The sequence below is a fragment of the Opisthorchis viverrini genome (genome assembly GCF_000715545.1).
Source record: "Opisthorchis viverrini unplaced genomic scaffold opera_v5_70, whole genome shotgun sequence".
Lineage (NCBI taxonomy): Eukaryota > Metazoa > Platyhelminthes > Trematoda > Opisthorchiida > Opisthorchiidae > Opisthorchis > Opisthorchis viverrini.
The window spans coordinates 421,066-443,220 of NW_008751726.1; the positions used below are offsets into that span (position 1 = coordinate 421,066).

The following is a 22,155-nucleotide window of genomic DNA, read 5'->3' on the forward strand; positions in this document are numbered from 1 at the left end:
AGAAATATATATATATATATATATATATATATATATATATATATCAGTCGGATGCAATTTCTGCTACTCAGAAGTATTTCATCGTAGCCAAATTAGAATTCATGTGAAAAGTGTTTTCAGTCCAACTGATCCCATTATGGAGCCTGTCGTGCAGGCGTCCGTGACACTCCGTAAGCATAGAACTTGGGAAAACTATACTTAAAGACACAGTTATGCATAAATTGGAATTACAGCTACTCCTTGTACATTAGTCAGGCTAAATCGTCTGTACCATGGAAAAGAGGGAAACTGAAACAGAGGCCTAACCACACATAAAACAGGTTTGGTAGTTGCAACCGATTATATCAGAATACTCAGGAGATGAAAATAAGCAAATAGCAATGAGATTATTGCTCATAGCGAACACGGTCCAGTACTAGAAATAAACGCTCGTTTGCAAAGTAAAATGGCATCAGCGAGACACAAATGGACAGCTAGTACATTGATACGCCTAAAAGAGTGTTGGTCAAAGTCCGCTAAATGCTACGATTGAATTGATTTTCGGGACGTTGAAAAATTTAGTATCGTATTAAGCGCATATACACTAACTAAACTGTTTTTTCTGAAAGCTTATAGCTAAGGATGAACGAAAGGAAGACCTCCAGTTTACGCCTATCAATCGAACGATGGCCAGTGGAACACATGAAAAGTAATCTCAAGGAAGCTAAAACCAAAATGATTAGCAATGGATTTACCATGTTGTCACATGTCTCTATAATCGATTCGGAATATTTACTCGACAGATGCGTTTTGACGCCTTGGGTTTTGCCAGTTGGGTAGGCATGTAAGAAACCTCAATGCACATACCAGCGCTGCGCCATTTCCGAGCAACATGAAGTAAAAGTTCGACTTAAATGGTCACTTATTTTACTGCCGTATTTAATAACAAAATGGCGACTGCAGAGAACTGCGATTTTTTCACACAAAAAAATGGTCCTCAGGCTTTCGAGGATCAAAGAGTCAAAAATACCAAGAGCTGGAGAGGTCGTGCTTGGGTCCCGCGAAGACTGACCGAAAACAAAAGTGGCCTGAAGCTGGATGCATTGAAAAAGTCTCTGGTGGATGAGCAAGTAACGGTGCAGAAAGGAGTTGATATAATCTCTGCTACGTCTGGGAGAAGAACCGCCACTTAGACGGAATGGGGGAAGCAGAAAAGGATGTAAACCCAATCCGTCGTGTTCCAGTTAATCGTGGAGGAGAGCTGATCGGTAGTCCCTTGGATCAACTTCTTAACAAAGGCTGTTTACATAATAGATGAAAATGCAACGATTCACTCGCCCTATACATCCTAACGTAATCGGATCGACTACCGATTAGCGTTATGGCCCTAGGAGCAGGGTCGTCCAATTGTGGCTACAAACCCTGCTTGGTGCAAAGTTACGGTGTCATAGTTCATTGTTATAGGACATGGTATGCAGCTAGACACCCGCAACCTAATGCTTCGTGACAAAATCCTCATTAAAATGTACAATCACTAAATTCTTCAGGACCGCTCCGGCCCATTCCAGAGAGAATAAGTCGAAAACGTTATTCGTTTGAAAGGGGTTATAGTGTGGTAGATGGAGTTCATACCGAATGATACGATGAAGAGTAAACGAGCATGATGAAATCAGCAAATTTGGAGTGGATGAGGGAAGATGGGAGCAAACTTACCCTGGACTTTGCCAGTTATTGTGTAAAGTTGAAAGGTCCAGACCCGGAGCTAACATATTCAACGTCGTATCGTAGTCTCCTACTCGAATCAGCTTCAATAAGCCCACCATACCGAACTGATCGCATATCATATTTTTCGGAATATTTGCCACAAGGTGGTTTGGCAAAAGCTGGATACCAGAACCCATGGATACGGCATTCACTGATGTTGCAGCCGTTCCTACGGGCAGTGGTGATCCAGATGCTTGAGTGAACGTCCGATGTGTGCCCAGTGCGCTTCCACAAGAACCGGGAGTAACGGAGGACGGATTAATCACCATGGACCTATGTACTGTCCCAGAGACAGCGGTCAGATTTGACAATGACGTGGAGGTGGAAGTATTAGATGCAGAAGTATGCTGGCCTGGAAGAGCCGGAAAATCTTGCTTTGAAAACTCAGGAGTGGCTTGGCTTGTGACCGTGTGAGTGAATTGACTAATAGGGCTTGCGCCTGAGTCCGACCCGAGTGATCCTTTCGACATTACAGAAACATAATTACGGAGAGGAGGTTGATTCGAAGAGGCATGGAACGTTCCACCAAGTGAACTACTTCCACCGCGACCAACGGCAGTCAAGATGGGGGGAAATTCAGCAGGATCTAACTTGACGCCTCTCGAGGATGAGGAAGTCAAACTCGTGTTAGTCGTCCCAGGTTCGCTGGTTAAACCCGAAGAAAAAAGGTTGCCAGAGGTTCGAGTATTGTTGGTCGCCAAAGATTCACTTGTTGGTCTTGTTGAAGTTCCCGCACCAACAATGCGGCTACCACCCAGGTCATGTCCCATCGTCCGATTAATGACGGACAGAGAAGGAAACAACGATGGCTCAGAAAAATTCCGAGGAGGACAAGACTGTCCACCATTGTATCCGATCGCGTTGAAATAGGAGGAAACGTCTTCAGGATTTGTATCTGCTGTATTGGAGTATCCAGGTCGTAAAGAAAAAGCACCGGTCGCAGGGTTCAGTACGTCCCCATTGTGCTGCGAGGAACCAGGTCTGGAGCTGTAACCGGAGGGACAAAAGGCGGCCATGTCGCTGAAAGACGGCGCACCTACAGTACTGCTAGGACCAGTACTGAAAAGAGCCTGTGGTGTAACAGAATAAATGGCAGTGACATCAGATACCCTCCTCTTCATGAGTAACATAAATTTATCATGAATACACACAACCGTCGGTAAAGTTAACCACACACTGAATTGCACTACTGCAGTAATAAGCAAGGTGTTACTTGTTAAATATGCATCTTGCTCTATGAATATTAATAAAACATCTAGGTCCATACCACAAGGCGAAGGAACTACAAAGCTACAAATGTTGTTACCGGAACTCGCGACAGCTCACGAGTTCGAGATAGCTCAGTAAATAAGGCGCGAACTTACTTACTGGCTCGAACCTAACCGTGCCTAGCTGCCATGCCATCCGAAGGAAGCATGACGGCTGGGATACTGCCAGGTTGCCCAAGTCTAGACAGCAGAAGTGGAGATGCAGAGGCCCGGTTCTAACCATCGACCTACCGGTTAATAAATTCTCTTCCCAACGAACAGAAACATCGATTCCGCTCTAAAGGGGTCCTGATTACACGGGGTCAGTAGAATTTTACCATTGGATTTCTGGGAACAAGACCAATCCCCGTTCTTAAAAGACTGGAATATTTTCTCAATTTTGTGTAAATACTCGCTAACAGAGGGACCGCCTTTCAGAAGCCAGAAAACACTGGCATTACTTAGCATAGTAATCGACTTCTGCTTAACGATGATGAGCCAGATGTCCGAATGCTAAGTTTGACTCCGCTAATTATGTGATGCTCGCTACGGTGCTGATTAATTAGTCCGAGAACTGAACTTGCTTATTTCCACTGCATAAGATAATGAATATACCTTAGGATCTTGATTTAAGCTTTGGCTGTTCTAGTCAAACTCAAAGCCGTTCAAAGACAAATTCGGTGTTATTTTATTTACCACGGTTCGAGTCTTAAGACGATCCAGACAAGAGAAATGAGGTTTCTCTGATCCTCAAAGGTCAACTGCAGGTCATCTAGCTTAGTCAAAAAGAGGTCACACCTAAACCAAGTACAGTCGATGAGTTGGTTACAACGTCGTTGGGAAATGGATCCAAGAGATCTTTGTTTTCCGAAAACAAGAGTATTGTGGTTCTTTGTTTCTCGAAATAGTTCGGTGGTGGAGGTATTATATACTAATCGAAAAGTCGAATTCAGACCTGGCTCTCCGACCACTCATGGTTATGCCTTAGCAATATGGCAAGATGGGACCGGTTGCGTTCCTTTTAGAGTACAGTAGCTGTTACCGTCAGGGGGCGAGATAGTTCAAGTGGTAAGAGCGCGAGTTTACTGACCGGAAGATCCCTGGTTCGAGTCCGACCTCTGCCTCTCGACTTTCCCTGTCTAGGCTTAAGCGACCTGGCAGTATCCAAGACCTCGTGCTCCCTTCGGGTGGCATGGCAGCTAGGCACCGCAAGGGTGTTACAGCTGAACGATGCCTGAGCAACCTGGTGCAGCCTGCATGCTTCCGCATGTCGGCAGTGCCCTGAAAGGCTTACACAGGTAAACGAATATAACTTTTATTATCCTGGTTAAATTCAATCTATTTGTCAGTGTTCGTTCAGCTGTAACACCCTTCAGGTGCCTAGCCGCCATGCCACCCGAAGGAAGCACAAGGGCTGGAATACTGCCAGGTTGCCTAAGCCTAGACAGGGAAAGTCGAGAGGCAGAGATTGAATTCGAAACAAGGACCCGACGGTCGGTAAATTCGCGCTCAGCCACTCGAGTCATCTCGCCAGTGCGAAAATATTTCACAGGCGAGAGAATGAAGGAGAAATAAGAAATGAAAGCATACATTGCAAATTCCCTATAAAACGACTATGCGACGGACAGGCGTTCAGCTTTTCTCCCTTTGATAGAGACAACCACGACCAAAGCTTAATGATGGTACCCAATGAGGGACCATTGTATTTAAATCTATTCAAAGTGAGCAATTAACTCAATTAATTATTGCATGGGTCTTAAGGGAATACCACACAAAGGTTGTGTGCAAAAATCTACCAATATATTATCTTGGTACTGAAAAAACTAGCAACTGTCCAGACTTCAGTAACCTTGTCAGTCAGTTATCAAATAAGATTAAATTGTCAAGAAATCATTCAGCTGTAGCATCCTTTCTGTGGCTAACTGCCATGCCAGCCGAAGGAAGCACGAGGGCCGGGATACTGTCAGGTTGCCCAAACCTAGACAGGAGAAGTCGAAGAGCACAAATCAGGTTCGAACCAAGAACCTTCCGGTAACTTCGTGTTCTAACCACTGAGCAGTTTAGGCAAAGGAGCCTAGGCTGTTCGGTGGATAACGTGCGTTTTAAGCCAGCAATAGAGCAACCAAACAAACGCAACGTTGCTTAAGGCTACTAACCAGTGGGATAGCAAACGGAAGAACGGGGAATAAGTGAACGAATCAGGGCAACTAATGAAGCGAAACAACAACTAACCATCAGCATTATTGTAAAAGATGTATAAACCTTGACTTATTAAGGGTTTAAGTTGCGCAACACATGATACTCGACCTGTGAGCCAAAATTAAGAATGGTGCCAGTGAGACGTTTTCCCTGCTATAGATTAATACACGGAAAGAGAAGAGGTACCTATTGAATCCAGAGATAAGGAGCCTCAAAAAAAAGATGCATCATATCTTCAATGCCCCAACACCCAGATCCTAAAACCGCAAAACAACGTATCCACAACGTAGCCTAAATGAATTTAACCCAAGACTATCTATATATTAGTGTCTAGCGAGATACGAAAATCATTGTGACCTAGGTGGACACGCAGCAATAAGCCAACTTCAGACGTTATCGCTGAATCAACTCATGAGTGGTAGGACTACAAATGTCGCTCTATGCCAGGGTACAATACGGAGACGAATGGTTAACAATATGGATGAAAAGAATTAGCAACTCAAGCTGACCCACATAATAAAGCTTTAAAAATGTTCAAAATGCTCAAAAATGCTCAAAACAAGGGGCGAGTTAACAACAGAACAAAGAAACCCAATGAGAGGCGCGACCGTGCCGCAGAAACTGCGGAAGTGATGGACACGTTTTCATCTCACAAAGGCTAGTTTCGCGTTCCAACATGTTGCCTCACGCATAGGACGCTAGCAACAAATCAGTTTGGAACCCTCTGCACACTTAGTATATCCTCTCGATGCTCACTGCAAGTGAGTAGTAGCCACAAAGTATAAATGTGCTTTCCGCCATTTTTGTTAGTGACAAAAAAAGATGGAAACCAACGAGGCTGTAGATGCTTACACCTACGATCATTTCGAAAAATTTTATGGAGTAAGGGAATGTAGGCGACGATCGGTTCAGACTAGTTCAGCTTTTCAGCTCAAAAACCGTGCAGTGAATCGTGGTGGTTCCAGCCGCTATAGCTTCGCTCACTGGCGGTAAATAGAATGAGAGCCACGCGTTGGAGAAAATGACTCAATGTGTATACTAACTATAAAAGCATACTTGTCCAGTATCGCATCAAGTGGGACTATGTAGTGAAGTCAATGGCTTAAATGTAAAATGGAAATTGGCTGCATGACACGGACATCTGTCAGGGTCATTGGCCATTGGTCTTGTCCCGCGGACGGCGGTTATCAACGGGACTGAGTTGACTGGTGAGGTTTTCCATGTTTTGGTGCCAGACCAAGGACTGACCACCCCTGGGCCGACTCCATCCGATACAAGGCTCGGCGAAGAGGTCTCTACGAGACAAATGGTTCTATATCCTAAGAAGCATATGGCTTACCCAAAGTAACCTATGGAGTGTGACCAGTTGGGGGGGGGGGGAGTTGGCTAAGTGGTTAGAGCGTGGTTAGTGGTTCGAACCAGAACACTGTCCCTCAACTTCCCCTGTCTAGGCTTGGGCAACCTGACAGTATCCCAACCCCCATGTTTTCTTCTGAAAAGGTGCTACAGCTGAAAGATTTTCTACCAGCTGGGCCATCGAGGTAGGATGAACTTTCTCGCAAACCATCTATCCTTCTTCAGTATTACTGATGGCAGACTCGCGCCACGCTTAAGAGTCACATACATCCAAAAATAAGGAGTAATCGAATGTCTTCCAGTCATAGCGACCACGTCCCTGATGCACAAAGTGGAACAGATTGGACCGCGACACTATATCCTTGACAGTCAAGCTGTTGTCACGTCAAAGCCACAAATATGAGTAGCAAACACCTTGTCTTTCATCTTTCGCGGAGCGGCAGCACGTATGCAGATGCCCAGGTAAACGAACTTAACTTACCTACTGCACCGATGGATTTACGAGCAATTTTGAGGTTTGGGTTTGGTCACACCCAGTCTTGCAGCAACACTTTGGATGTTCGAAGCGCATCCTGAACTGTGCAGCAGAATCATTTAGGCTATTTAAAAGTTTGCATTCCTAAAGTGTCTGATCCAAGAAGAGCAATGCCGTCAGAGTACTTAAAGCCCATGAGTGAATCTCCCAGTGGTATCCGGATCCTCGGTGTGAGGGGTAGGTACGGAGGTAGAATACGATGTTGAAGAGAAGGGGTGAGGTCGAAATGATCCAATTGTTAGGTCGTAAACATACTGGCCGGAAGGTCCGTGGTTCGAAACCGACCCATGTATCTCGAATGCTCCTGTCTGGGTTTTGGCAAACTTGACACTATCTCGACCCTCATGCTTCCTTCGGGTGGTATGGCAGCTAGACACTGAAAGTGTGCTACAGCAGTACAATGCTGATGTATGAAAGAAAAGGCGACAAGACATCCCTGCTTGATACCACTGCATGTGGTGGAATGGGTGGAAGGTCTGTCGCCGACACAGCCACCAATGGGAGGAGACATATAGGAGAAAAGAATTTAGAGGGGGGCATTCTTCATCATCATGCACTGCCAGTTTCTGACGATCGACAGTCATAAGCATATCTGAGATCGACGAAGACAATCAAATCTGATCGTCGGAAGGCAGGGCGCAGTTCCAGTGCTTGTCGCAAAGTGGAGATATGATCGATGTAACCTCGACCCGGCCAGGGCAGGTTCTTCGCGAATCTGACTCACTTGATGGTAGACCATCTTGCTGAGGGTGTCACAGAGCAACTTGGAAGCCATGACCATTTGGATGACGCTACGACGTTCTTGCACCCTTCGAGTATGGGAATTATCATTGAGAAGCTTCATTCCGTTAGAATTTCTTCCTCATTCCAGACGGTTTGTAATATGGTCGTTAGGGTATTCACGAAAGACTCATCACCCAGTTTGAAGAGTTCCGAGTGCAAATCGCGTGGTTTAGGTGTTTTTTTTTTGCACTGGAAAAACGATATTGCACGCAAGACCTCCGTCGTCGATGGCGGTCTGACGTCAACATACCAGTCTTCACTCCTGCCAAACTGGACGAATGGAATCACCCGGAGCCTATTCGCAAACCGGGTCAAAATACCCAGCGCGGGGAATTCATCCCTTTATTCTCCTCATCCTCGACAAACGAAGCTTTAGTAGGTGGAACCACTGCGGTTCAGTGCACGATTTTTGATGAGCTAACTGAACTGGAAAAAACCCTTGCAGCACATTCAGCTTAAAAACGAGTCCCTCAGTTGTATGCTTATGTAAGAGTCTATTTAAATTTTTAGAAAACTGTGAACCGCGTTCGTATGTTATATAACTGACTGATAACCGTCAAATAACTTTGGGGAAGAACTAACTCCTATCTTCATTGTGAATGACTCCCACTTTTTGTCCCTAAATCTGACATTCTTTATCTTTTATTCTAATGGTGCCACCCCTACTTTTATTCTATGTTGTTGGGATATAAGACGACGGACACTGATGATTGGAGGATGACAGGACCTAGCACAGAATTTCCTAAAATAACACAGCCCAGCTTCAGACATCCAGCTACACAAAGAAAATACGGGGCAGACGTTTATGTGAATACCTACAAAACTACACCTAGTTAGAGCTTACACGCTTGTTGAGGGTTTCCCCACAGTTTGTAACATGTTTCCCACAGTCGCGCAAAACTGATCTTCCCATCGTGTATCTAGAATTACGTGACGAAATAAAGATAACCCTACTGAGTTTGACTGTTCCAAGGGGCAGTATGATCAGCAGAAGTGAAACGCCTGAACATGATAGGCAAAATTAAATGTGGTTACTCACTGTCCTATTCCTGCCATAGGAGGTACACATCTGGTATACGCCAGTCTGTGAAGAAAGCTTATCAATAAAATCCACAGAAATTTTCTTTATGCCGGTCACTTTGAACAGAATATGGACTGTACGGGAAACCCAACGCCGTGGAGAGAACAAAGGGCGAAGATGGAACTGGGTCTTAACAGTGGATTCCCGCCATTCAATACGAATTGCTTAGATGCGCCACCTTGCAGTTCCAATTACTGTTTATTAAACTGGAAGTTCTGAGATATTTGGCACACGTGAATGTCTTAAATTCACTAACTTTCACCTTACCACGATTGCCATATTTTGGTTCCGCGCGCGAAATTTGAAGTTTGTCGGGTGCAAAATAGGGGACGCTTATCTTTGTTATCAAAACGGCCGGAATTTTCAAAAGCTGATAAATTTGAATCTTCTTGTTAAATATAAATGGAATTTATGATCTTTTACTTCCTTGTTCAACAGGCTATGGGTTGTATTTCGAAGTTTTTATCCTCAGAAAGTACTCCTCCGGGTGGCAAACCAGGCCTTTCCAAATTGGGATCTTCAGCAATCGCACTCACTTTGCGTGAATAAGAGACGAAATTTGACATTGCTACTTGATATCCCTCAGTAGAACAAGAGGTATGGCGAATCGGGGTGCCGCATATAAACACCAGTAGTCTATGCGGATTTCAATCCGAAGGTGACACTTGAAAAGACCACATCATATTCGACAAGGAAAACCGATAGATGCTGGCAGTGCGTCATGAAGATTGAGGATTCCACTCCCGCGTCTATACCGTGCAATTATTCATTAGTGAACCATAGTTGATAAGATCTTGGTAGAATAAAGCCCTCTCATGGGTATTTCTCGATCGACTATGTCGGGGGACTACGGTGCCATACGGCATACTTCTGCCGAAAGATCTCCGTCGGAAGAGCCAGAGAAGGCGTGGAACCTCCGTTTGAAATTTCAGTGGGCAAAAACCTCTCTGCTTTACCGGTGGCGACGGGTGTACTTAACCACGGCACAACCGTCGGGGCTATTTTCGTTGGAACGTTTGACGAGATTTGAGCTTAAAGCGGTACTGCATTCCGCGAGTTGCTTGCTTGGCTGCCAGAATCTTCACAAGCAACGTATTCCGAGGATGAACAGGGACATCACCCACAGCAAGCCTGTTTCTTCCGGATATTATCCTTTTTCATCATGCCCTCGTTTTTTATTTAGAATACAGTATCCGTCTCGCTGGTGTCCTCAAAAGATGGTTTATAATTCTCACCGTATAGCGCTTTGAAACAGGTTTGACACCCAGACCCCGTCAAAGCTGCTTCAAGAGTAGACTGATTAGGTGAAGTTTTTCAGAGAAAGGGGGAAACGCTCACTACAGATATAACACATTGCCTGTTGCAAACATGTAGTTTATCTCTGCTTGCGTAAAAAAATTCAGTGGTAGATTTGAGGGATTATTCGAGAAGCCGAAAGAGCTGCTATCAGCCCCGAACTTTGATGAAAAGGCGAAAGAACACCATGGTACGGTGGCATTTACATTTCTGCGCAAAGCAACGTACTCTGCTACTCTGGACAGCTCCACGTCAATGGGAGGTTAGCCGGCAAATACACCACAGGAGAGTGTATGTTACTGTTGACACTGAGCAAGTCATATTCAAGCCCACAGCCACATGCACAAGCGCGAGGAAGATTATACGATCTCTAGCGGCACCACAGATACTAGGCCATACCAAAACTCAGAAAAAGACCATTTGCACTAAAAAAACCAGGGCAAAGCGGAATACATTTTTCGCCCCCTACAGAACCCAGAATAGTTTTCTATGAAGCTCTTTAAGAGAAATTTTGGAGGTATGGAGGTGAAAATGGCATGAGTGCCTGTTTCCATGGACAAGCAACCCTTAAGCGGGTAATGAAAGAACCCCACAAACTAAACATTACACGATATGACATTGTCTAACCTCCAATTACTCGAGCAGTATTCTGTCGCGGGAAAATAACCTGGGACTGTTCTTAGAAATGCCTGTCATGTTGTTGCTGCGCGATGGAAGGAAAATGGTCCCAGCCAGAACCTAACTGGCGGACATCATGCATCTTACTCATCAACAAAACTCGCAGCAACGCTACGTGCCTTCACAGATGTGCAAGACCGCAGAAACCCTAATTTTCAGCTGAAGAGCACAATTGGCTTGCAATCAAGCAATGGTTAGTCAGTCATTCAAAGAAACTCAAGCTGCATGAAAGCCCTCCTCAATAGTGGCCACTCTACGAAGAAAAATGTTTTGAGGAATGCTCAGCTGCTCGTGCATGGTAAACCAGTCAAGCTTGCTGCAACCCGCAATTGTGTGCTTTGCTCTAGGTAGATTATGAGCACAGTGAAATCAAACTTGCCGGGATAGGATTTTTGAGGGTTGCGTTTCTTCTTATGACAATATCGTCACAGGCAGGCAGTCTGAGCTCCTCTCAAGTTTTGAGTGCATCATAGTAGCTGATCACAACCAAGCTGTCAATGAACCCAACATACTGCATCGGCCTTTCTGAACCGATTTTGCTTTGGATGAAGGCGCGACATGCGAGAGTTAGAATAAACAACCCTAGCCGCTGCATCAATGTTAGAAGGCCAAATTGGGCCGAGGCTATCGCTAAGGACTGCAACCATCTAACTGTCCAGTACGTCATCGTGAATCATTGTGGCTGATGACAATCAGCGTTTTTGACGAAGTAAATTGATCCCTCGCTCTCCGCGGAATGTTCGATCATATGCATGAGCACTTTGACGAACACAGTGTTCCATAATTGTTTTGCAGGAAAATTTCGAATGTCAAATCAAGCCGCCGCGCACACTTTTTGGCGAAGTAACGCTAGCACTGATTTTTCTCCACCTTTGTCCCCCACATCTTTCGGATCAGTAACATTCGCCAGTTGAAGCTGAATCTTGTTGCAAGCTAACACCAAATTAAAGTCTTCTGCTGCCTTGTGCTCATGTGGTTACAATTGCTCACGAAATTTCGATGGACTTTGAGGCAGTCAATTGGGTTTGGCTGAGGAGAGCAAACCTGCGAAGGTGCCCTTCGGCTCCCCATACGGTACACTTTGGAAACAACCGTCTGTGTATTAAGGAGTGACCAGAGGCATCATTTGGATAGTCATGGAGCTAAAAGAATAAAATAGATCGGTCGAGCAAACAGTAAAGTAGGCCTGATGCGTCGGCCTTTGAAGGGGATATTTACGAGACTCATGTATTTTGTGTAGCGCTTGAAGTGCTCAAGGATCGAAAAGTAAGAACTGAAACATGTACGATATAAGATAGCCTTGGTTACTTGTCAACGTTCCGTCTCCAAGTAAGCAAGAACTTGGGACGCGTTTTTCATATGCCTCATTGTTGGATATGAAACTGCTTCACTGAAACTAAGGCCCGGTGAAACATAAATATGAATGATCAGGAACCGGTCGTGGGCTGTCGATGGATTTTCAGCAACCTTATGAGTAGTACATTACACAGATGAATGATCAGACTTTATCCAACCACAATATACTGCATTGCACTGCCGGGCAAAGGCACCAAATGGCAGGCTCTTTCGAACCCATAAATCTGCCTGATGAGGACAGCCGAGAAACACTAGGTGGTTGCTTGTTCCTCGGAAACTTTTTCAAATAAAGCAAGGGCGGACGTCAAGCTTACATACCGCTTTTGAGGATTAAACTTGTAAGTAATAAAAGTTTTCACACTGTGCTCTTAAAGTAAGCAAAATGGTGTGGCCACTGAAGCCATATTTCCCATACGAAATGATGCTTTACAGGTGGACTGATGCATACGCATACGTCAAAGATGTGCAACCGGCGCTTTTTGCCCAGTTGGAGTTGACGAGGACAACTTTCCAGTTAAGTGTCGAGAACTGGCACGGGAAATGTCCTAGCACCATTGGCCACGTTTGAGTTACCGGAGAAGAGGGATTATTCAACAGCGGATGATCTTCAGACCAAAGTTGACCATTGAGCTAAGCGGCTTACGGCAGAACGAAACGGAACCAAGAGGGCATACCAGAAAAAGCGGATACTAGAGCTAAGCCATGCCTGGTCGATGGAAGGCTGTTCAATCTGCACGACACCTGTAAATAAAAACGCTCTGCAATGCCCATCTTTTCCCGGGTTGGTTGCGCTTAGAGATGACACTGGTTAGGATAAAAGCCGTTATCAAGATAGAGGGGATGAATGAGCTGAGGTCTCACTGTGGAGAGACGTTAACGAAACTACACACAAACCGTGTGCCCTAACCATCAGTACAGTTGATTGATGCCGGCCAAACATTGACGGACCGTCAGTGCAACCAATGCGTCTAGGCAACCTGCCGGTGCGGTATGAGTTCCTGATTAGTCCGCACATACAGCAGACAACTATAGAGACAATTTTCCTCGACAGCTTGGAATTCTTGCTTGACCGCAGTGGTCTCCAGATAGCCAGAGTTGCGCCGCCGAAAGAGAGTGGAGAATTATGGGCGGTTAGCTCAAAAACTGCTTGCATCTTACAATCGTGTTTCTGATACAGAAGACTCGTCAGTGGGAAGTGGGTACAATTTTAGAGTAAGGGCAGCTTGTTATACTGCTCTATTTGGAGTGAAAACAATAGAAGCAGTCAAGGAGATTAAATATCCAATCTTCGGGATAAAATTCAGGATACCTAGGAATGTCAGCGGCATGTGTCGTGGCTAAAATCAACTTCGGAGGACCAGGATCATCAGTCTCAACTAATGATCCACCATTTGGGAATAAACATTGTCCTTATTGTGTTTACCCATACGGTTCTCTGCTGTTTATATTAGTGCATGCTTTGAACTTCGGCAATGACCGGTTTGGATGATCTGGTTGGTTGTTATCCACTCCACATGGCCTGTGATCTACCTACATAGGATCCTCAAACGGACCAAAAAGCTTGGGATCTTACTTCAGCTTCACTCTGCTTTTGTTTCTTTGGCCAGCCTGAAAGGAATCCCGCTGCTCAAAGAATCGCCCATCCCAGCCTAATGACTTCAAATATGACATCCTTGACGGTGCTGTCCAAAAAGGAAAGTATGTCACGCCAATGATGACACGGCACTGCCATGTAAAGCCTAATGACACACCCACAACATTTTCCTCCTTTTCTCGATCGTAACCTCTCATATACTTGCTCCACGAATTGCAAATACGAAGAAGCTCCCCACCCGTCCTAGCTGAATCCATGGCGTGTTCATTCCCTTCGTTCGGATTTAACCATTTCTGTGTGTCTGGCCCTCCCGCGAAATTCACTAACTTTCTACACAGCACGTGTTCTGGTTCTTGTGTTGCCATCAGTTCACCCTTATAAGGAACCATTATGCCCAACTCCACAACAGCAACACCATCGAATCTCTAGGTTTCACTGTACACCACGTATCTGGGAGTTCTATCACCACTTTACTTTGCTGATTCCTCCACTTCATCATCCCCTTTTACGCATTTTGTTACCCTGGCTACGAGCCCAACACTCCAAAGCCACGAGACTCCAGCGGTGGTTTTCTGTTTGGGTTGAACTTGGCCGGTGTGATGACGCCGACTCTGCTGTTTGACCAGATCTGATGTTCTGGTTCCCCAGTTTTCACCACTGCACTTTTCTTGTCCTGGATCAGGCAGGAAGCCTCTAGTTTTTCCCTTCGTTGCTTTGTCCTTTTGCACGCCACCTCCGAATCCTAACGATCCGATCTTTCTCGATAGGCTCACAGCATTTGCACAAAGGAATTGATTTTTCGAAAACTATGACGTGTTCCTGATAGGCTAACGCGATTGAGCAACTGAGATCAGAGTACCAGTCCACACTTTCCAACCCCAAATAGGCATCCCGGGGTCTTCACACTGCTGTGAAATTATACCGGCAGATTTTTTCGCCACAGATATGATTGCCACAGTAAAGAGCGAAATTTGTTGGGCTGCAAAAAGGTGAACGTAGATCAGGACGGTTTTTGGTTTGAGCATATACACAGCAAAATGCAATATTTCGGCACAAAAGTCTTACCTCACTCTTGAGTGTTTTGCAGCTGGAAGCACCGTACGGCTAATGGGACCCTGGTCGATATTCTCTTCGAAAACGCATAGTAGATCTGCTCCCCTTCCGTGCAGGTCCAGTGGTGACCACGCCTACATTGGATTATGCCAACCGCATGTGACGCTGTCCCTTTTCCTACCCCCTGTATTATTTGTGCACAGGTGGTGATAGCCATGATGCAAGTCAGAAGGTGCATGTGCACTGATTGAGGTTTTTAGCACGGTTGCGATACGTATAAAAATAAATACAATGCGAAATGGGAGCGGGTCAAAAGGGAACTTATCGTATGTGAGAGTCCCTTGGTAAAAGTCCGGACGGTGGGATCGTGTTTTCTTCGCAGTATGGCTGCTACACGTGTTCCATGATTGTCCGTGGACTTGGAGTGCTCGGCTGACTCCTTGCTCTCTGCGTGCGCGCAAGACTGTGTGTCCTGACTGGGTTCGGTTTCTCTTTATGTAGGTCCCGGGGCGTATACGTGGGCGCGTCGGCACATGAGTGGTGGTGCGGTGGTGGGCGGTGCAGACAGTCGATGTCCGATGAATCAGCTTAATGTGACGTATTTGTGCGTATGAGAAAAAAGACAGGCCTCGCGATCCAGTGAGCGACTGAGTTGAACAGTTAAGTATATGGGTGACGCTGCCAAGCAGTGGTCGTTGGATTGGCGCCTTCCTCTGAATGATGAAAAGTTCGTCCATATGTCGTTTGGAGGGGATTCAGAGAGTGCTTTTGTTACGCATAGTGAAAAGGGACCAGAAGACATCATGAGAATAGATGTCAAAAAGGATTTGGGCACCTGGGTCTCCTCAAACTTGTCCTTCTCACTGCACCATGAGAAATCGGCCCAAAAGGCATTCGCCATTTTACGGATGATCGGATGCACCTTCTCCCGTATTACTCGCATGAACTTCCAAATACTCTATTGGGCCTACGTCAGACCACTCCTGGAGTACGCCAACCAAGTTGTCTACTCAGGACGCACGAAAGGCGTCACACTCATTGAGCGTTTCCAGCGGGCCGCTACGAGAATGGTTGCCGGCCTCAAATCCGTGGACTACGATACCCGTCTTGCGGTGCTTGATCTCCTTCCCCTGGAATACCGTCGCCTCCGAGGGACCTGATTCTTACTTATGCCCTGTTTGAACACAGCTTGGCAAACAGGTTTTTCACCGATGACCCAGCAAACACATGGCGGGGACATAGTAAGAAATTTTTCAAGCTCAGAGCACACACATTCATTAGACAAAATTTTTTCTCATTTCGGGTAGTAGCTGCGTGGAATGACCTTCCTCCGACGGTTGTCCACGCTCCTTCTGGAACCCAGTTTAAAGCACTATTAGACATTTATTTATGCGAATCCTCGCACTGGCAAGCATAATGCCCCGCGCTGAGAACATAAAGAGCACTTGTGCCTTTCAGATGAACGACAGCCACTGACCGACAAGAACGAAAGCGACCCGGGAAACTTGGGTAAAAGCCTCGATCCTGTGTATCAATCCGTGAATCCGTGACTGGGTCGCTACTGTATCCACCGTCCTCGCCAGTCATGCGTTTATTCTGGGTGTAACATTATGATCATGTCTAACGGTGTGCCACTCACAAGTTAAGAATAAACATTATCATTATTGCCTGATTTTGCTCATTCACATTAAGGAAGTTATCCCCGCTGACGGTGCCACACAAGGCCTCGCTAAATAGGTTTACCCGGCCGAAGTCTGACCAATCAACACAAGGCTTCCCTCAGTCCTCAGCCAGCTCGTGACATGTGTCCAATCGACGTGATGTTTGACGATTGGGAGATGGTCGGCTCCTGACACGTCCCGCTCAATGATGCCCTTCATCCGACTGCTGCTATGACAAGTTTTAAGGCGACTCAGGGAGTTGTTGTCACATGTCGGCTCTTATCGTGCCGCCTAATTCGGAAGCATATACTTTTCTGCGGTGCACCCACTCACTCTCAATCATGATCTGGCCCGAGCCAGATCATTTCAGGCTGCTCTACAGCTATCGGTTGACCACATCAGATATGGATTCTATGCGTTCCTAAACTAGCGAGGCAGTTGCCAATAAGGAAAGACCAGTACAAATGTTCCATTTCAATCGCGGAAAAGCCGACACTTTCGAAACATCTGATGGACGAAAAGAACGAAGCGGCTCAGACGAACTTCGATAACGAAAATTCCTTGATGAACGAATACATGGTGCTCTTCATCCTGGTTCCTTTGGCTGCCAAAGGGACAATCCATTTCTCTGATGCGGCAATCAAGACCGCCATGCCAGAAAAAGAGCAGAGCTCCTGATAGCCTCAATGACCGACTGCTTTTCGGTTTTACTACTGATGAAAAGTTGGACAGGTGCTCCGTAGGTTGCTTGTCGACCCAAAAGCATTGCTTTGCATGCGACTTCGTCCGCTGCGACAGCTATTGCCATAGGTGCCACTGAAGATGTGAGCACACTCAGCCATGGCGTGGCTCCCATAAAACCGACTTATAGTTGACGCATCGGCTGACATCGGTAGGTTTTGAAGTCGATTCTTGACAGTTGGTGCATGTTCTAAGATACATAGCAGAGAACTGTCACGAAGAGACTGGACCCCACCGTGCTTTGCTCACCTTGGCGACCCATTCAGCTATACTGGGAGGTGTCCCCGCGACACTCAGAGTCTCTTATACCGGGTTTGTCAATGGTTGTAGGTCTCACAAACACAGTCTCCTGGTTCTCCAGTTTGGAGGTTGGAAGAGGCTAGAAAGCTAGTAAAACCCGAAGATCATTTCAGTTGCGCTCTGCTCGAAGATGAAGGTGAAGTCTTCAGTCAGCGCTGATCTGATCAGTTTGTATTTAAAAAAAGTCCGTCCGAGACAACTGGAGAGAGTCGTTGATAGTGCTCATTTTCATAAAGGGACTCAAGTTGAGTGGTAACCGCGGGGTGATCAGGTTGACACCGGTCGTCACGGGACTGTTGGCATCATTTCTGCTTCGTCGCCTTATGGTGACTCTCGAGGCAGTGATTCGAGAGCAGCAAGCGGGATTCCGACCTGGTAGGGGTTGACCAATCCCCTAGCCACTGTTCCGTGTCTCAACCATCACCCAGAAGAAGAAACCAAATTAATCATTTACAAACCTCAAAAGATCTGATCCACGTTGCAGTCTTTAATGTCCGCACTCTATGTCAACTGGGCAACAGTCATCCCTTGCTGAAACCTTTCTTTCTCTATCGATGTATGTTATATCTTCGAAACACGCATACAAGACCCCACTTCGGTCGTGCTTCTCAGGCCGCTTCGGGCATCCGGTGATTCTGACGCAATGGCTGGTGATATCTACGGTGTGGGAGTTGCACTCAGCCCCAAGACTGAAAGCGCCTTACTGGAGTGGATCCCAGTAAACAGTCGCCTTTGTTCTGTGCGGTTATCTGGCTCAATTAAGGTTAACGCAGATCGATGTGATAAATGGTGTTTATTCGTCATGTCAACATACGCTCCAACAGATAGCAGTTTTGAGGCTGAGAAGGACTAGTTTTATCAAGATCTGTCACGGCTACTTCGGTCGTCAACAACGACAGATATGGTAACCCTGGCCGGTGATAAGAATGCTAAAGTTGGACGACTAAGTCCGGAAGAAGCACAGTTAGGTGGCCGATTTGACGTCGATGCTGAGCGTACGGATAATGGAGAGCGGCTTCTTCAGTTGTGTGCAGATCATCTTCTGTTCCTGGCCAGTACGAACTTCCAACACAAGCGCACACACCGAGTTACTTGGAGACCACCTACCACAATACAGTCGTGGACCCAGTTGGACCATATGGCTATCAGTTACCGATAAAGAGCCTCAGTTAGGGATTGCCGGTCCTTCTGCGGTACGCAACCGGACTCTGATCACACCATCATGTGGGCCCGCTCAGCACTTCGTTTTCCGCCAGCACTACGCGTGCCAAAAAAAGAGCAGCTCCGTTCAACTCCGACAAGTTTCAGTAGCTGAAAAGTATCGAGCTGTTCTGGCTAGAAAGCTACGAGAAGATACGAGGTTTGTAAAATCTATCAAGGAGCAGTGAGAAGTATGGTCGGTCATGCCATGGGAACCGGAAATACTGCATTGCTTCACCCTACTCTTCAGCTACATCATCTTCCATCGCTATTCCAGCCGTGTTATCTTCGAACGAGTGGTCGTTTTTGTGCAACTAAGGTTTGTTTGTCACATGCATTGAATCGAACTTTGTCACAAGTAGTTCATTAATGTGCTGGGTTATATCAATGACCTCACGACATGAACATTTGGGAATGCTGATCCTCTGAGAATCTGGGCCAGTGGTATGTGACATACATATTCTGGTATTCCTCCTTGTGAAGTAAGCCAACCACTCGAGAGAACTGAAAGTACTTCCTCGGTTTTGGGAGACTTTCCTCGATTGGATATTGTTATTTCGTGCCTCCAAAATCGCCCCGCGATGGAAGTGTGGAGAAGTGATGTACCACAAATGCTTGGTACTTATCGGTAACCCGGTCAATGAATCAGGCTCATGAAATCAGCCTCGATTTGACTGCACCTTCATTTAATGCAGTTTAGACGACTGGAACGAAAACTAAGACAGACGAACTGGCATGTGGCAACCATGCTGCACGAGCGGACATGGAAGCAACGACATATCTGGAAGATGTACGTTAGTGTTCAGAAGTCACATTGGCTTTTTATAGTTCCGTCAAAGAACCCATCGGTGCCAGATCGCCTCATGTGAATTGCACGGTTGATTATTGAACTGCATTCTATCCTTTTTGGATACAACTTTCTGATTGTTTCCAGCGACCCTTAGCTTGATGATGGTATTTATACTCATGCATAAGTTGCGGATCCTATTCTTATTGGTTATTCGTGAAATGGGTATGCACCCGGTTCTCTGACACCTGGGTACGTGAAATGTGGCAAAAATACACGTCGGCACGTGCGTGCTTGTGTTTCAGTGTGGGGCTGGCCTATTTAGATGAGGGTACAGTGCGATTGGGTAGATAGGCTGTCATGTAAGACTGGTGATGTTAACGAGTCGCGATAGGTGCTCGCTAGGTAAGCAGGTAAGTTGATTCCTTGAGAAAATCACCCGCATATAAGGTCTGAATAATTAGCTCTACTTGTTGGATTCGTGGCAGACGACCGACATCGAAGTATCTTTCCAGTCAACCGTTGCCCGCTTTTCTGTTGGACGGTACGGATGGCTTATGCAGTTCTGCTTTCATTATTAATCAACATTGGTATTTATCGAGTCGTTTGGCACTAACATATTTGTAAGGCACGCAACATCTCAAGTAGCCCTCACCAAGGCATGAGTTACTTTCTTGGTCCGAAGTACGCGCCAGATCGTGGATCCCGTGTTTCACCCCACTGCCTTGAAGGGTGAGCCTGGTGCATAAAAAGTGTGAAGAACTTGGCGGAAAAGCGTTCGTCGATTTTCACATAGCAGACTAAAAATGACAAGAAGCAGTATGGGAGTTGTATAGGCGCACTGGGACACGTTTTTTCTAAAACCAAGCTTCCTATGCCTTGGGGGACATCTTTTCATCCGTTTGGTATTCGTGGCGTGAATGTTACTCGGGAAACCTTGGAAATTCTTCCGTACGAAAAAAGCCCGACCAACTGAGTTCAGTAGAGCAATTTACACTCGAAGGTGTTGGATTAATTTGCACACTTCGTGTTTGCTTCCCTGTGATACTAGTAGTAATAGTTGAAGCTGTTGGAAAATAATGATTTGAGGAACTCTTGAGTGAAGGGTGTTTTTTAGAAAATTCCCTGGTTTAGACGTGACGATGGCTTTAAGTATCCTCTTAAATGTGACGAAAAGTTGGATGGGGCAGTTGCCCCTCTAATCAGGAACCCGGAAAGAAGCGATTTTATTTACTTCCTTCATAAGAGAAGCACACTTTATGGCTATAGTCCTCGTCCAGCAAGGACCAGGTTACATTCTTAAAATAATGTTGACCCGAGATCACAAGTGGCTGAGTTGTCGTAGGATGACCCTTTTTGGTTAGTATTTCCAGATTCCCGTTGTGATTAATGTAGCCTGAGTTCCCAACACGGTATCCTATCTTTTATACTGTCGGCTTTTCACCGGGGTCTGTGTTGTCCATATCAAGAGAGTGGGGCCGCAGACAAATCAAATTTTTGCGGTAGTGTAGCATTAGGACTGTTTTTTCGTTTTAGAACCTTAGATAAGATTGGCATGGTTGTCGGTGGTTTAGGGGTTTGTAAAATCTGTGTTCGCACCACTCCTGGTTGGATTTGTTTGACAAGATGGGTATCAGTGATTTCATACGGATGCTGCCGAAGATGATGGTCATGTTGCGGTTGTTGTAAAGGTGTTTTGGACGTCGGGAACATCAAGCATCAAATCATCGGGTAACGTTTCCCTATTGGGCTTCCACCTCGCTAACAACTACTAAGCACTTCAGTTGCAAATGTTATCTTTTTGCTTCTTACCGAATTTTCTTTTGTTTGCGCATTTCAGCGATCATCTAGTTACTGGCGTGTCTCCGTTCGCTTGTAATCTGTATCGCATACAATGGGTGATCGTTACAATATACACACTCAGCTTGAACATTTGCAGTCCAAGTATGTGGGTGAGTTTTTAATCTACCGTTTTCCCATGTTCACAATTTAGGAACGGGACACGCAGATACAATACGTTGGGAATGGCTAACTAATCAACATCGTGATAGTTGTGCATCTTATTTGGGGCATTTCGACCTCCTCAATTTGTTCGCCATATGTGAGAATGAATGCAAAGCAAGAGTGAGGTTTAACATAATGGAACGAATGCTGCAGCCCTGCGGTCCTCCGCCTGAGAGACCGGAAACCTAAACAGTGGAAGTTTTTAAAAAATAATTTTCGCACAATAAATGTACGAACTTAATAATGCCTTTTCTGATCTTCGTTTCGGTGCGTCGTCTTTTGCCGTCTGCAACTGAGACGTTTCAAATTTAGTTCTTTTTTCTCTCCCGGTATCACGTACGTTCGAGATATCTCGGTGGTTAACGCGCGATCTTAGTGACTGGAAGGTTGGTGTTCGAACGGAACTTCGGTATCTCGACTGCCCCTGTCTGGGCTCCGTTGATCTGGCAGTATGGCAGCCCTCATGCTGTTCTCGGGTGGCAGGTCTGCTGCGAACCGAAAGGTTGCTAAAGCTGAGCGTTTGTTGTCATTTATATATTTT

General features: G+C 45.8%; 3 protein-coding genes across 3 annotated transcripts in view; 2 read left to right on the forward strand and 1 right to left on the reverse strand.

The window, feature by feature from the left end:
- T265_04318 (hypothetical protein) overlaps positions 1–692 on the forward strand; it is a gene marked incomplete at both ends in the record, with an annotated part of 14,860 nt that extends 14,168 nt beyond the window's left edge. Inside the window, one exon of the mRNA XM_009169027.1 lies at positions 616–692. Coding sequence (XP_009167291.1) covers positions 616–692 — 77 coding nt within the window. The remainder of the gene's footprint in view (positions 1–615) is intronic.
- Positions 1–9,091, reverse strand: part of T265_13477 (hypothetical protein) — a gene marked incomplete at both ends in the record, with an annotated part of 23,954 nt that extends 14,863 nt beyond the window's left edge. Inside the window, 2 exons of the mRNA XM_009169058.1 lie at positions 1,693–2,813; positions 8,903–9,091. Coding sequence (XP_009167322.1) covers positions 1,693–2,813; positions 8,903–9,091 — 1,310 coding nt within the window. The remainder of the gene's footprint in view (positions 1–1,692; positions 2,814–8,902) is intronic.
- Positions 9,092–21,504: 12,413 nt separating this feature from the next.
- On the forward strand, positions 21,505–21,803 carry T265_04319 (hypothetical protein; the record flags this gene model as incomplete). The annotated part of the gene is made up of 2 exons (XM_009169028.1): positions 21,505–21,562; positions 21,604–21,803. 2 exons carry the CDS (start codon positions 21,505–21,507, stop codon positions 21,801–21,803), a joined length of 258 nt encoding a protein of 85 aa, XP_009167292.1.
- Positions 21,804–22,155: the final 352 nt, after the last annotated feature.